Here is a 17135-nt window from a genome sequence, read left to right on the forward strand (position 1 = left end):
TACGTGGTTTCCCTTAAACTGGAAAAAGCCTTAGGTTAGGTTAGGTTACAGTGGTTGTCAATCTGCACGAACCGGCAGAGAGACACACTTACAGCCCTATTCCGCCACACTGACAAAACTCACCGCGATGACAATTGATATAAAAATGACAATTGCAGCTTTTTGGTATTCGCAGCAAAATTCAAAAGCTCGAATCATGCCAATTGTCATTTTTATTGTCATGACCTTTTGGGCAGGTGACAAGGCAAAAACATATGTTTGTGTTGGTTTAAAAAGTGCGACAATTTAATAAATTTGTGAAAAAAATATAAAAATCAACTAATTTCAATGGCAGCACAAATTTTAGTTATTTGCGCAGCCGTGCTTGTGGAAGACGAGCAGCAACGGATGCTCCCTACAAAACTGCACATAAAATTGCAGCTGCTCCTGCGTCGTCCGCTCATATTTTGCACGTCTAAAATGTTTATAAATGTTATAAATATACGAATTTATCCATTTCACACAAATACTCACTTTTCTGGTGTTTCACCGCTCATATTTTTTGCAAATAATAGCGTTGACCAGCTGTTTCTACAACAATGAACTTTTCACCATGCATGGTAAGTTGACAAAAGCTTTTCGCTTGTCATTTTTTGTTAGGAATAGCAACGTGCAACGACAATGACAAAATCACGACAATGAAGGATGATCAATTGTCATTCTATTGCAAAACCGGAATAGGGCTGTAAGTCTACTTTGACCCATTGCGATGCCACTTAGCTTTTTTCCTTTCCATTGGTTTCCCAAATGATAGAACCATTTTGTAACCTTAATGTATCGTTGAAGGTCGCGGTTGTGAAAACTTCGAAAAACTCAAAACTATTAATGAGAGGTCAAGATTTGTATGAAATGAAAAAAACAAACGGGTTGTTCGATAAAAAAAATCTGGTTTATTGGATATTCGAAAAATCAAGATTGCAAAAAAGCGGCCTATAGGTTTCCAAAAAAAAAAACTATGAAAACCGGTTTGGAAAAACTGTGTCAATCACCCTAATACATACCATCTGTAACGTAGCCAGCTCCTCAAACGACAGATATCTATTCCCGAAAGCTCATCGGATATGTGAAAGAAATGCAACCCGAGATGCTTGAACTATAGGTTCGCAAAGGCATAGCACCAGAGCAGCATGTGTTGAGATGATTTCACTACACCATTCTCCATACAGCTGGTGCGGTAAGGGTCATCTGTGATATTCAGCCTTACTGCATGCTTACCCATGACGTAATGACCAATTAGAACTCCCTCCAGTGGTATTCTCAAGAGCTCCCTGGACCGAACCCGTTCTACACGTAGTCATAAGGATTTTGCCACCATGGATTCCTCCAGAGCCACTTACATGTCATTAAGGACAACAACCCAAAGCAACGGCGGGGTACCTGTACTTACACATCTTCGAATTGAAGCGCTGCCCCATTCTGCCGCAACGGTTCTGTTGCAAAGCATGCGGCAAATAAACCTTATAATGTCTGCTTAGACTTTAGCTTGTTTAGGGTGTTTACAATAGCCTAAGGTAACCCGTTTTTGAAAGCCCCCTCTGTATCAAGGAAGCCACCAAGCGCGAATTCCTTCTGCGAAAAGGTTTACTGGATTCCTTAAACGGACCTGTCCTTACATTAGAATAACGTTTCTTTAGTGCATATCTCTCTAGAGTCCTCAGGAGAAACAGATCGGCCTGAAGTCCCTTGTTGATACGTGCGGGAACATCCAAGACTCCTGGACATGACCCCTGCAGTTGAGTTGGTATTGTGCCGTCCGAACCCGGCGCCTTAAAGGGCTTGAAAGATTCAATGGCGCGAAGAAGGCGATCCTCACACTCATATCCTTTAAACGGATATTTTCTGGATCCGGGTTGCATGGGAAGTAAAAATCGAGGAGAATCGCTGCTCAGGGCCCAATTTAATCAGACTGTTGCTTAAAATGAAATGCGTGAGCTCGGCAAGGATAAATATAGAAAGCATGCACTTTAACAGAATTGAGTGTAACATCAAAAAAATTTCGCAACATGAAAGGGCAACATTTTTTGGAAGAAACGAAAACATCGTATGATTAAAACTTTCGTACATTCAGTCTACCATTTTCTTAAACTTTAAAATATTTTAATAATTTCAAATTACACCGGTTTAAGCATTTCTCTCAATACCACGCAAATATGTAAACATTTCAAACGAGCCTTTCACATCTATAATTATCTCAACAAGAATTACCGACATAAAAATTTTCCACTTTCCAACCTCTCGAAAAAATTTATAATTATATACATACATAACACAGCTAAAAGGTGAGAGTGAAAATCTTAACGTCAAAAAGAGAAATCATCAGCAGGTAGGAAAAATAAGTAAAATTAAAAGGAGTAAATAAACAGACGGCTGAATAGACCAGCAAAAAGTCAAACATATTTACACAGGCGCGTGCACAAAGCAAAGAAGCTGCGTGCGATAAGTAGACAGCCGTATGAACTAATGAAAATATAATAAAAATGTTGGAACCTACATGTGTATATAAATACATACACATTTACATGATTGCAACACGTACAGCAGGAAAAAAGTTCATAATCAGAAATTAATTTTCTACCGAAATTAAATACTAAAGTGAAAAAATGTTTGCTGGTAAACATATTCAAGTCAAAGTTCCTCAAGAGAAAAAGTGTTCATTAAACATTTATCGTTGTTGGCGTGAATGTTGAAATAACAAAGTTAAAAAAATTTATAACCATTACTGGGATAATACGTTTTGTAATGGCGTTTTCTTTTTTTTAGAAAAAAAATTGCCTTTTCATTGCCCTCTCCTAGTATTTCTGCGTTGAGGGCACTGAGAAGGCAACACTTTTCGGTAGAAGAGAAAACACCATAGCACTTGCAATTTTTTCAATATAAGTACTCCAATAACACTCTATAAAAGCATATGAATGAAGGTTGGCTGAGATTGTTTCTGGCTGGCACACCACACCCAAATATACCAATACTTCTCTATTGATGCCAAATGGTGATAGAAGTTTTAGTTAAGTATGTATATTCGAAGCAGGCCCATCGAGAGGGAGGGGGAAAAGGGGTGAATCCACCCGGGCCCGGGATTCTTAAGGGGCCCGAAATATCAGAACCATAACTTGTTGTTATTTTTTATAATATAATTGCTCCTTCGTTAGAGGCTTTTAATATAAATATTATAAATATATTACGATTCGTGCTGATTATTTCTGACTCTATAAATTAAAGAAAATCTAACATAGTGGGTTTCAAATACCGCTGAAATTTGCTAGAAAACAACTTTCGGATAGTTTGCATCTGAAAGCATAAATATTTAATATACATAGGTATACCTAAAATTCCAAAATGGAGGAGGTACCCTGTTGTTTAGGAGTTATAAATGTTTCAACAGCGGACTGTGGCATTACAATTTTGGGAAGTACTTTTTAAAACTGCTTTGTAATATCGAAAAAGTCTCTCTTCTTATATAACTCAAGAACTACGTATTTATTGAACTGATAAAATTAATTTTGAGGTCAATATTTGCAAAAAATAGTCGGACTGTTACGTTACAGAAAAAGACTGCTAATTATAACCTGTGCGATTATAATTAGGTTTTTAAATTACTTGTAGTCTGTTTTATGCAATAAGTGTTATGAATTCAGTACACTTGCGATTTGACATGTAATCCAAAGAAATTAAGAACATGATGATTATGAATACAGATTTGAAAGTTTCTGTTGCTGTGCAGCTGAGGTCGTTTCAGAAGTAATTATCTGCTTAGAACTCGAGCTCGAGCTCACAACTGCTCCAAGATGTTGAGGATTTTCGCGGTTAAGTACACGAAAAACGGTTTAATGGAAACTTTTGTTTGCTCTATGCCATTTAGTACTATTCTTAAGATCTGATTATGCATACATCGCATAACTTCGCACAACCATTTGTACCAGTTCAATTGAAATCTCACTTAAGAAAATGTTAAGCAAAATCTAAACTCAACAGTTTTTACAGGTTCTGCTAATTACTGGCCAATGGAGTACATACAAAATTACAGTTTGAAATTTATGATAAGTATGCATAATCAGACCATTACCCCTCAGAATGCGCCTTCGAGTGATGCTTTACAATTTTTCCTTCGAAAACTATGGCTATTGAAACATGACTTAATGAGTTAGAAAGCATATCGTCGTTGTTTTTGCAAAACCTCCTACCTTCTGGCACTCAAATTTTTTCTTTGAAAGCATTGCCTTCAGAGCAGGTATTTTCTCTAGCTATTATTTTACAAATCTGTGGTTTTAAAAAAAGATTTTGTGATTTTTATGCATAAATCTCGATGCCTGGAGATCGGGGTTACCAAATCTCACAAATCTTGCCACAAGGGCAATTTAGGAGATTCGTGTAAATATTTATATTGTCTGATACCTCAGAATATGTATGACCCAGATATAATCAAAAATCTGCGAAACCTGAAAACAATGTTCCCCTCGGTTTGGTTTTCGGCGGTTTGGGCCACATGCTTTTAAATTAATGCAAATTTATATAGGGGCCCGTGATCTTTTAGTCCCGGGCCCGAGTTTTCTCTCGACGGCCCTGATTCGAAGTAGACATAATTTATCAACACTTTTTGAGAATTTCAGTAGCGCTTGAAGCCGAAATGTTTTCATGTCTTCAAGCTTATTAAACTCTGGAGCTCTGAAATACCTCAGTCGTTTTTGTGTAAATGCATAGGATGTGTTCTAGGGTCTAGCATTATTTTGTTTTCATAGTAAACACGGCACTCAATTTAGCAAAATTTTGTATTTGTAACTATGATTTAAACAAAATGAAAATATACACTCCAAATATATAAGCTCCGGTTTTTTAAGTCGCTTAATAAGGGGAACTATGTATATGAGCAATTCACAGGAGTTGCTTCATTTTTCGATAAAAACGAAATTGGTGGCACAATTACATTACCCAGTGCATTATCTTCAATTTTGCATAAAGGACAAGATTTCATTGCGAAAATGTATTTAAATTAAAACTTAAAAAAGATATAATCAAAAACGTCAAAATAACAACTCCCTTTTATATGCCCGCAGTTTTGTACGTAACGTTTACGCCCCATGCACAGTCATTTAACACGTTTACTCGCGCGGCTTCAGTTAAGTCATATTAGTTAAAAAAAAAATAAATATCAACGCGAAATATATTTTTACAGCATTCCTTATGCTGCGACAGATATTCTGCATACTACAATTTTTTTGAAATCGATGGCACACTTTTGAAACATCACAGGTATGTTGTGTTTGGTGTCAACTTTCATTGCCGTTAATATTAACATTCTATCTGAAAACTTCCTAAAGTTATAAAAGAATAAAATAAAACAAGTAAGAAAGTCTAAGTTCGGGCGGAGCCGAACATTAAATACCCGGCGCTAGTATTAAATATATGTTTTTCACAAAAGTATGGAGGACGTTTTGCTAGAGAACAAAACGAGAATAAAAGTTTAGAGAAGTTGGCATTAACAATGAGAGGGAAGTCTACGTGCTGCTATGAAATACCCGTTCCCCCTGGAAATCTGGATCATTTAAATTTCCTGAACGTTTATCATTAGGTTAAACTGTCCATTTATGAAAAAAATCATTTTTTCTGCAATCAAATTTCGTGTTCTAATTCTTTCATTGACTTACTAACAATAATAATAATATAATAGATTAGCGCTTACACATATGTTATTGTTTGGCCGAGCTTCTTCTCCGATTTGTGGCGTGCCCTTTGATGTTGTCACACAAAGGAGAGGGGCCAACAGTTTTACGCCGGCTCCGAATGGCGATTGTATTTTTATGAGAAGCTGTTTTTCATGGCAGAAATACAATCGGAGGTTTGCCATTGCCTATCAGAAAATTCCTGAGACTTTAATTCCCAAATTGTTCTTCGAGAAAAAGTTCTTTACACTCTTGTTCCCGTCTAGTTCTTTTCCAAAACGTTACGGAGTCTTTTGTTCCCATTTTTTTTTTCTTATAAATGCTCCCGAAAGTGTTGTTATCATTTTGTTCTCTTTGAAAACATTCCACAGTGTTTTGTTCGTATATAATTCGCGTTGAGAACGTTCTCGACTGTGCGTTCTTGGGAACAAAACTACGAGAACTACATTTACTTTCGATCATACCGTTTGTTCTCGGTTCCTGGTAAAAACAGATTTGGTTTTTATTAACTCTTAACTTCAAATGCATTTCGGTTAGCATACAAAAATTGTAAACCAAAGGTTTGTCTCTACGAGAAGGCGTTGGTGTTATTGGGCACGTTCAGAAGGCGCAACAGGTTAGTAACTGTTGTGATTGCACCTTCTGAACGCGTTGTTGTGTACTTATGATCAACTGAACAGTTGCGTGTTAGATGATTGTAATATTTTTCGGATCATTTGAGTCAACATGTTTTGTGTACCTTTGAGAGTTGAATTTGACAGCTATTTAATGTATCAAGGCGATCAGATGACTCTGATGACTCTACTGATTTCTTTAGCAACGGTTGCGCTCAAGCTGTGCCTTCTGAACCAACCCATTGACGAAAATAAGTGAGAATAAAGAATATTAAAAAAATATATATACTCAGTTTTAAAAATAGATAAGGATTCGCATCTATGTGTAATATAAGCCGCATTATTTTTTATAACAATAAAAAATTAATAACTACATCGATACATTAACAGCACTAAAAATATGTATGTATATATTTTTAAATCCTCCCCATTCACATCAGTGGATATCCGTCTGTTCAACGCGCTTGAATGACCAGCGCAGATCTTTCTTATTCTTTACTTTATTGTCCATTGTAATTTTTCAATCATTGAAATTAACTGCATTAAACATTAAACTGTACTTAAATTTGTATGTTGTTTCTCGAGCGTATTTTCAAGCATAACGTTTTAGTGCTTATCTTAGCGCTAAAAATTGAGTTTTTCTTGCTTATTTTTTGGCCTTGTTCATTAGCCACCTTGGGCTTACATACGTATCTACATAGTATATACATGACCTAGTGCGAGTTATCTAAATATTTTCTGTGTTAACTGCTTTATGTTCTCTACCTTTTTAATGTTTTCCCCCTTATTCACAGATGAAGGTAATCACGCACTACAGGAGTTCCTTGCCGCACGTAATCCGAAGCAGCAACATAGCAGCACTCTGGAATCGTACTTAATCAAACCAATACAGCGCATTCTCAAATATCCTTTGCTTTTGCAACAGTTACGGAATTTAACCGATTCACGAGCCGATGAACACCTACACTTGTGCGGTAAGTACTTGTGCGTCGTTAACATGCGTGAAATGCACGTATATTTTTTTTTTCTTTTATAACCAACCAATGGCCTTCGATAACACTTGAATTTTTCCTCTTAATTAATGATATGATTTTAATAAGTAACATAAATAAATCTTTTACCTTTTGTATATGTAGCCACTTGTGATTTATTTGCCTGTATTTATTTATTTTGTTTTGTGTTTTTATTCGTTTGCATTGCAGAGGCCCTCAAGGGCATGGAAAAAGTGGCCGAGCATATCAATGAAATGCAACGAATTCACGAGGAATATGGTGCTATATTCGATCATTTGTTCCGACAACATCAGAAGTCATGCAAGCAACCCATTGATTTGAGTCCAGGTGAGGTTACTGGTGTGTGCAATGACGTATTCTCTAATGGATATACATATGTATTTTTATTTATTTTATTCAGTCGTAGTATAGGAGCCAATCATAAAATTATGAAATAAAAAATGTTTTTTATTTATATGTAGAATAGCTTTGTAGCTGAAGGGCAATCAAAAAAACGTAGATAGCTATTCATCATCTTTCTACTGCCATATCCTTTACGAAGGCCATTACGCCTGTTTAAGTTCAACGTGTAGTGGCAAATAGAATGGACGCATTCTTAGTCAAAATGGGCTAAGAATTTTGTTTAAGAAATTTATGTTTTAGAATAAGATAAGCACTTGTCTGAAAAATAATATGTCCCAAATAACTATATATATATAGATTGTCATCACGGTCGCAAAAGCTGGTAACTCCTTTTAAATAATAAAATAATTTTCTTACGCTAAAGTTATAATTTTTACTTTTTTTACTTTTTATACTTAAGCTAATGCCAAAAGTTATAAATAAAAAAGAAGTTAGCAGGCTTTATTTCACATCTACGCGAAAATAATTGGAGCTAGAAGTTTTCATACTAAGTAGACATCTTCAGTAAAAATTTTTATTAAAAATAATACAAGAAATTAAGATGAATCATGAATACTAGCAGACGACTTTACTAGCCGTAATAGCTTCAGGCCTATTATGTTAAGTTCAGACAGAAATTTAATTGAGCTACAAACAGCTGCTCGATTATCGACGCGCAGTCAGCTGCTCCATTAGCTACAGTGATGAAAAAGTTGGTACAATGGTACCTTTATTTAGTTTGAAAGTGGTTTCGGAACAAACACAACATTTTAGGTAAATTTGGAGCGTAGTCAAAGCACTTTTCAGGAAATCAGTTCTTATTTTTATCCACATTTCAACGCATTTTCTAGTGGGCATGCAAATGATACAAAAGGGTGGTAAAAGTAGTTGACTACACCAGTAAGAAAGTGATTCACCTTTTCGAAAACATAATTTGTCTCAAACTGCTGGAAAATATTCTTTTTATAGCCAAATATGTTTAATGGGAATCCAGAATTTGATATGGTATCGAAAAGAAAAACTAACTCTTATTTTCCTTAATATATGCACATAAAAATATATATGATGGAATATCAGCTGTAAAATTGGACCGGGAATGAACAGCTGACTGCTATTTGTTCAATAAACATACCTCAAAGTCTAAGTTAAACATAACCAGGAAGGTTGCATGAAAAAATGCATTCAATTGGCATGCAATTAAGCACTAATCGGGCAATTATGAATTGTCATTGTCATGTCAATTGTTGAAATTTTGTATGATGAATCGAGCTCAATTAGTGCCTTAAACGAGAAAGCTTCGCTAATTGCTCGATTTGCTGCCTGTCTGAATATACTTGGAGGCGCTTTCACATCATCCTCTGTCTTTGCATAAACGTGCTTATCAGGTGGGGAAATCTTATGAGACCGCTGTGCAAAATATGGTTGTCAGAATTCGCAATGCTATCACTAAAAACCACTCGGCAACTAAGACATGAATTCGATTCTGTGCTGGTAAATTATGTACATAGATTCGCACAATGATCGCGCAGAGATTCGTTAGGAGTCAGGCAAAAGGGCATAAATATGTCACGTGCGCAGTTCAGAACCGTGTGCTTTCTACCTTTCTCTGGTGCTTTATAATTTGTTCCCTGCTGGTCAAAATTAACGGCTCTAATATCTACGCACGGGTCAATGTAGATTATATTACCTGCCTTATTGCAGGCCCTTCTCTGTCAGCAGGAAAGCACAAATAACACCGAGTATGATTGAGACTTGGTACGGAGTGATTGGCTGTCCGCTAACCCCACCGAAGCTAGCGTTATGCTCTTCACTAGAAAGAGAAATTTGGACGGCTTTATTACCCCTGCCTTTAAAACAGTCATTATTGAAATTTCTTCCGAAGTAAAGTATTTTGGTGTAGTCTTAAAGAGCAAGTTTTTATGGAAGTCTCATGTTGAGCAATGGAGCTCCAAAGCCTTAACAGCGTTCTGGCAATGTAAAAAGATCTTTGGTAGAACGTGTGTCACCTAGGGAAATCTTATAGATATACACCGCTATGATAAGATCCGAAAAATGGAGTTTGCAACCTTTACCCCGGCGGCGACAATACATTTAAGTAATGCAAACAAAAGCTTTTTAATCACACTTAGAACAGAAATAATTTTAACCAGGGCTTCCGCTTGTATATCGTCGCCTGGATAAAAGATTTTCGTATGTTACTTTCGGCGGATTTGGTGAAATCGCGGTTGAAGTTTGGAATGCAATTTCTCAAAAACGCAACAATAGATTATCTCCTAGGACTCGGGGAATGTTACTAGCAGGGACCGAGAAAAAAAGCTATGATCGAAACAGAATGAATAAAACTGTCGAGCACGGTTTCAATGGGAATTATATAAGAACAAAACTCTGTGGAACGTTCCCAAAGAGAACACATTGCGAACATTATTTTCGGGAACATTTCTTAGAGAACGAAATGCGAACAAAAGTCTCCAAAACTTTTTGGAAAAAAACTAAACTGGAACAAAAGTCGTAAGAACTTTCTCTCGAATAACAATTTGGGAACTAAAGTCTGAGGTACTTTCTGCCAGAGAACGAAACGGAAACTAATCTGAACTATTCGCGAAGAATGTAAGATAATTATGCAAATTACATCAACGAAAGACTAAAGAAGCAAACTTTTCTTGCATAGAAACTTAAAAATTTTTCTGTGAATGAGCAGTTCAGATAGAATTAAAAAAAGTGGTTCTCACTAAAACGATTTTTCATCGCAATATGCATACGCCCATCTTATTCTTAACGTTGAAACTTTTGTTCTCGTTATATTCTCTAGCAGAATGTTCCCCAGACTTTTATTCTTATTTTATCCTCCTTAAAAACGTTCTCGATACTTTCGTTCTCATTGAAAACGTTCCCGAAAATTTCGTTATCATTCTGTTATTCTTCCCAAGAGTTTTGTTCGCATTTTGTTCTTTACGGAAACGTGCTCGAAACTTTTGTTTTCATTTTGTTCTCGTTCAAAGAGCACCCAATACTTTTGTTCCCGTTTGGTTCTTTTGTGGGAACGTTATTACGATATTATTCTAGTGCTCTGGTTACTAGTTCAAGATATTTTTGAATTATTGTTTTTTAATGTTTATTGTTAATTATTATTTTTAATAAAATTGTATCTTATTGGACATTTGTCAACAATTTTGTAGCCACTAACTGATAACACCAATCAAAAGATCATATTTTAAAATATGTAACTGCATCTATAACCAAACATCGTCAAAATGGCGCTTACGACAATCTTTTATGCAGGCGACGATATGTAATAAATTAACTCAGGAAGACGTGTATGGGAAATTCCATACTTCCGCTCGGAGACGTAGCTGTCCATTCTTAGCATGCTTCCGTCTTGCTACTGAACCGCGACCATGATGACCTTAATAACTCACCATCATTCCTTTGGATTCCCCTTCTGGAGCGCACTACTAACTGCTACCAGCATGTCTTTGTCTATAGCTTTCCGCCATACTAGGTTTCATTGGGTTCAGTTGGTCTGATGACTGTGGCGTTCATACCATAGGTGATATTCTCCGACGGTTTCCATTATTTTCAAAAAAAGAATAAATGCATGCGCAGTTGCAGAATCCCGCAAGATCAGTGTTTCGCTAAAGTGGTGCAGGTGGACACCCAGTAGTCCACGGGAGACTCAACAGGGGTCTACGTTGGCGTGCAAAAAATATGGGGGTCCACGAGTTGTAAGTGGGGGTCCACTAAAATTTATCTGGTTTCGATAGTAAAGAACCAAAACGGTTACTTGATAGCCTATTTTTTAGCTTAAATTTTTTGAGTGGTATATAGGGCTCTTGCCGCACTTGTGAACTTATTTTATTTTTATTTTTGCCACTTCTTCTTAATCTTCACATTTTTTGATGAGCTTTGGGAATATGTTAGAAATGAGCATCAGAGCTCCACCGAAACCAGCAAAGTTTTGAAAGGTGTCTACGAGAAAAATAAGTTTGGGAACCTCTGTGCTAGACCCTTCTAGCTCTCTTCTCCGCATCTCTTTTCTAATTTAGTTTGGAGTCCATAATCGTTTCGGAAGAGAGACTCAAAGTAATGCTTTAGTCTAGAAATATTTATAAATATTGTGGCTTCGATCAAAAAACTTTATATATTTTCGACAGCTTTATTATTTTCAGCATTTTTTAGGGTTTTCTGCCAATCATAAATAGCAATTAAAGCAATTAATCGCCCTCTAGACACTATTTAACCAAAATTATTTCATTTATTTCGCCAATCTAGGTGATCTACTCTATTATGGCGGCGTTGAGTGGCTGAATATTTCTGATTTCCTTGGCAAAATCAAGAAGGGTTTGGAGTTGCATGCTATGTGCTTTGTTTTTAAATCAGCGGTTGTGTTCCTTTGCAAAGAACGTTTGCGTCAAAAGAAGAAACTTATGGTAAGATAGTAAAAAATCGGATCCATAGTTTAAGTACCGTTGAAACTACTAAAGCACTTTCTTATCTACTTAGGGTGTCTCGAGTAAAAACGCCCCCAATGAAGTCGAAATCATACGCTACCAAGTGCTCATACCAGTCACCGAGGTGCAAGTGCGCGCCTCTTCAGCAAAAGACATGGACTCACATTTCTTATGGGAATTGATACACTTACGCTCGCAATTGCAGCGCCGTTCCGAAAAGGTTTACGTGCTCTCGAACAGCACGGCAGACTTCCGTAACGCATTCCTCAAAACCATACGTCAGATCATACGCGAAAGTGTACGCAACATGTCAATTCCGATGAAAGGATTTGGTAGTTCCGGCTCAGTTTCGGGAATTTCGTCGCAAGGTGGCGGTTCGGGTAGTTCCCAGACGCTGGAACGGCCAAAACAACAGGTCTCGGCGCACATAATTTGGCATTAATGCTTGCATAAATTTATACTCTGCCTAAGTTTGAGTTGTACGAAATTTATATTTACCTTGCAGATAACAATCATTCAAGGCTCACAGACATTAGGTAAACCCAAAAAGAAATCCGGTTCGCAACGTCATTCTGCCGGCAACATCGACTATGATAATCTCTCGGGTAGCCAAGAGGCTGACGATGTGCCAATGTTGCATCATCAGCATCAGCAGCAGCTACAACCAACTGGTTTCCGAGGACGCAGTAAGACCGTGGGCGATGCTATAGGTACATTTATTTATATAATTAAATAGCAATATTTAGGCTCATAAGTTAGTGTCACCAACCTACTCTGAACTTTGATAAATATTTCTCAAGAATCGGCAATAAAATGAATTTATGAAGAGTTTTTTTTTTAACTTTCAACTTTTTATACTAAATAACTGCATTTCGCTCTTTTACCGTTGTCTGCCTTAAAAAGTATTCGCTTAGTAAAACTTACAACCCGCTTTCTTACTTCTCTACTATTTTTTTATCTTTCTCGCTTATTCGACATCAAAATCTTCGGATACAATCTTTTGTATAACTTTTCGCGCTCTTCCAAATTAATTACTCTCACAAACTACATAGACCTAATCTCCTCCTCTATAGACCCACAGCAGCAGCATCAAAAGCATATGCAACATCATCAACAACAAATGCATCATCATCAACAAATGCATCAGAGCGATATTGAGCGCATGGATCCGGGTACCAAATCTGAAGGAGAAGAAGACTCCCAGCAGGGCACAATCAAAGCGAAAGCTACGCTGGGTCGTACACCCAACCATTTGACTCTAAGGTAGATATAACTCGTGCCTTTTTACCTAAAATGATCAAATCATGCACTATCGAACTTCCTATTAAACATTAGCGATCATTTCTGTAATTCATTGCTTTTAAGTTTTCGCAAACTATTCATTTCCTTATATATTTTATAAATTTTTGCAGCAAGCATTTTATAAATACTTCGAGCGGGATATGTCCCTGTCTTTTTTTTAAGCTCTTTTGAACTTAACATTCTTAATGCGACTATTTTTTATTTCGAAATGGGTTTCAGATAAGGGTTTGTTACATCGATGACGGCCAAGACATTTGCCACATCTAGAAAAAAATCTATACTTTTTGGAAATGAACTTTTTACACATATTAAAATTTTTTAAATTTAATAGAAAAAAGGTTTTGAACATTTTTTCGATTTTATACAACAAAATTGTTTTGAAAATTAAAAATGTGGTCCCAATAGCTCCATTTTTCTTAAAGTCATGGTGCGCTTTTTTCAAAAATCGATATCTCGAAAACGGCTGGCCAAAAAAAAAATGTAAAGGAATCAATTGGTATCATGGCGTAAAAATTATGAACAAAATCGGAGATGCAAAAACCAACTAGTGTCCGAATTGGGCCGGACTGCGCCGTAGGCATATACTTATGTATTTAATTTCGCCTTGATGTGCAGTTAATTGAACAGCTCTAAATACGAGAAATATATATACATACATACGCCGTAGTGGTGTTTGCCTATCTCATCGCATTGCTCTTTCATTACAGAGTAGCTCCCCAGGTAGTCAAAAGGCCTACCTTGACTATTTTGTTGTTTTTGCAGCAACTACAATAACCCCACCCAGATTTCGGTCGTTGTCGTCAAACTCAACTGACGGAAGTCCCCAGAAGCGTGAAGCCTCTATTGGGTCTGTCCACAGGGACAACAGTAGGTATCACGTTCAGCTGCGACGACCGCCCCAATATTGGTTAAACCGGAGATAAATTCTTAGGTTAGGTACGTCCGCTCACCTAGTAGTATAACCAGATAGACAATTAATTGATTATGAACTGAGCGTCTGCTAGCAGTGACAGACACAGTGTTCTATGCTTTCCATTTCCTCCATGTCACAGCAGCTGCGGCAGAAATAATAAGCCGGCAGGCCAATTCTTCCAGCAAGCCTTCCCATCAAGCAGTGACTGAATATAAATCCGTTCACTTGTAGAATAGGTTTTAGGCAAATGAGTAAGCCGGGCCCTTTCTTGTCGAAGCTGTACCAGATTTGTAGGGTCGTCATACATTTGGGTTCTTCCGAGCAACTTGTATGTGCTTTCTGAGAGCATGTGTGATTTAAGCCATGATTTGCAGGTAGATAGCGGCCGGAACCTACACAATATATGCAGTAATTTTAGTTATTAACTTGCTAACAACTTTCCTGCATTATACCGCCAATTTTAATGATGTTTCACAGCATTCCTCTAACCTTATAGCTTCTTGGCTACATTAGAAGAAGAGACAAGGTGCAGCCTCTTTCGTAACTGCCAGAGATTCAATGAGAGGTCTTTTGAGTGTGTGGCCATGTAGCTGGAGGGTGATCTTGAAGGCCATTGAACTTGTTTCCAAGATCGAAAGGCAGTTTTATGTAGTCCGGGGACCTGAATTTTGGGGTAATTGCTAAGAATTTTATCGTGACCGAATATAGTCGCTTTCCATTTAGATAATGCACGTTTTCTTACGTTAGGTCTTTCATTTTTTACAATTCACAACTCTCCAATGACTTATTGACCCAACCTCTCTTGAACATTAACATGAATACATTTACCCTTACACTAGAACGGATAAATGTTCTACAAAGATTCTATTAGATCACTTAGACCATTACTCGATGTCATCCACTCGATGAACGAATACGACGCGAAAAACCATAACAGGGGCGTCGCCTTTTTCTCTTATCGCGGCGTTTTTATTGTCCGCCTTATGATGGCAATGGGAAAGTCCAAGATGTTTGTTTGTATGCGCCGTCGTGGTAACCGCCAAAACGCCCAATTCGTTTTTAGAATTGACGATCCGGCGCTAATATATCGGGCAGCAACAACACCGGCACTGAGGGCCGATGGTTTTGCGAATCGGCGCGTAGGTTGCGGTCCAACTTTTAGCTGCACACCGGGGCAGAACCAAGTGTGCCACGAATAGGGAAACATACCTATTGTGAGCGTTTACAAGTGATAGTGATTAAAACAAATTAAACGTTTGGTGGATTACCAATCGGGTGCCAGATTTTTTGTCACTTTGATTTGTTTGTGCGTCAGACGAGGCACGCAAGACTGCAGTCGCGCAGGCAAATCGAGGGAGTGGTGCCAGGCTACACAATCGAGGTTATTGTTTCGGTATCGGACATGGGTGGCATAACCTTGGCGGAACACCCAGCGATCGACGCACATCCCGACCACAGCCTAAGTATTCTTTGTATTGTTGCCTGTATTTTGCCATTAGTGCTGTCGGTAGTTGTTGCCCTATGTTCCTTTCTCGCCCTTTTAACATCCCGAACTCAGAGCCCAATCACTTGGCGGGTTAAAAATATATCCGGCAGCTCAGACGGTGATGCGAGTGGGTTCGTAACCTTTTGGTTGGACCTCACCTCCGCTGCACCAACAAACAGGGTTTTGTTTTTGCATTTTTGTTGCTGTCTGCCGTCTGTTTCGTCATCTTAATACTTTTGAACGCATTGAAATAGTTATTGACTTGTCTCATAATTTTGGGCTCACCCTAGTATTAATATCTGTACGTTAGTTGGTTACATACTAATAGTTGGTGCCGTTCCCCATATGACTGTTGTTGTCCCATCTCCGAAAGTCGGTGGTTTAATTGTATCGCATAGTGTAGTTGTCTTCCCCACCAACAACCCCGCCGTCTCCACTGAACCAGCCGGTTGCCAATTTTTTGTCATTTCCTTTTTGTGCGTATGTGCCGCCAGGTTTGGAATATAACATCCTTCAAATATCCGCGGCTTCTCACGGTGGCTTTGATCCAAGTGGCGCCGTTTCTTTTGGCTCTGCCGCATAGATCTGGCTGAGTTTGAGAAATGGCTTGGGTTATGTTACCTTTAAGGGAGAACTTCATAAAAGCTCACAATGGGAAACCTAGCGGTGTCAAATCGCACAACATTGGTTCAAAATTCACGTCACTTCCGCGAAAGATAACTATACCCTTAAATCGTGCATGCAAAATTTCCATCATAGTGTCCGTTTCGTAACACGTGGCGCCTTCCTTTGAAGGCGAAGAAACCCATTATCTTTGTTATGTACCGCTCGCCAACTTCTCTTGTAATTTAACCAGTAAATAAATAATTTTATTTTTTTTTTTGTTGATAATCATATTTTAGATCAGTGGTTAGAGGTGCATACTACCCCTTCGGTAGGGCCAAGGTTCCATCCCTGCTCAAAGCAACATCCCAAATAAATTACAGAAAGAAGTTGTTTTTTTCTAAATAGCGGCCGCCCATTGGCAGGCAATGGCAAACCTACGAGTATATTTTTGCCTTGAAAAAGCTTCTCATAAAATCCATTTGTCGTTCGCGGACGGGGTAAACTCTGGGTCCCTCCATTTGAGTAACAACATAAAGGCGCACACTACGAACTGGAAGAGAAGCTCGACCAAACACTTAGCAAAAGTGGAAACGCAAAAACATTATAAATATTATTATATTTTTCTATTTACTCTTTATCTCGGTCAAACACTTATCAAAAGTGCAAGCGCCAAATATTT

The 17135-nt window shown here is 37.7% G+C and overlaps 1 protein-coding gene across 3 annotated transcripts in view; it reads left to right on the plus strand.

Moving 5' to 3' along the window:
- The window catches only part of sif (guanine nucleotide exchange factor still life), a 376406-nt gene that overhangs the window by 339484 nt on the left and 19787 nt on the right, over positions 1 to 17135 (plus strand). For 2 of the 3 annotated variants that reach the window (XM_017637652.1, XM_017637660.1), the window contains exons 15-20: positions 7102 to 7281; positions 7510 to 7647; positions 11971 to 12128; positions 12202 to 12564; positions 12655 to 12859; positions 13202 to 13412. In XM_017637652.1, the coding sequence (XP_017493141.1) occupies positions 7102 to 7281; positions 7510 to 7647; positions 11971 to 12128; positions 12202 to 12564; positions 12655 to 12859; positions 13202 to 13412 (1255 nt within the window). The remainder of the gene's footprint in view (positions 1 to 7101; positions 7282 to 7509; positions 7648 to 11970; positions 12129 to 12201; positions 12565 to 12654; positions 12860 to 13201; positions 13413 to 17135) is intronic. The other variant, XM_017637645.1, reaches the window with a different exon arrangement.

This window comes from Rhagoletis zephyria, unplaced genomic scaffold (genome assembly GCF_001687245.7).
Source record: "Rhagoletis zephyria isolate East Lansing unplaced genomic scaffold, Rhagoletis_zephyria_1.1 Rzeph_scaffold_00133, whole genome shotgun sequence".
Taxonomy (NCBI): Eukaryota; Metazoa; Arthropoda; class Insecta; order Diptera; family Tephritidae; genus Rhagoletis; species Rhagoletis zephyria.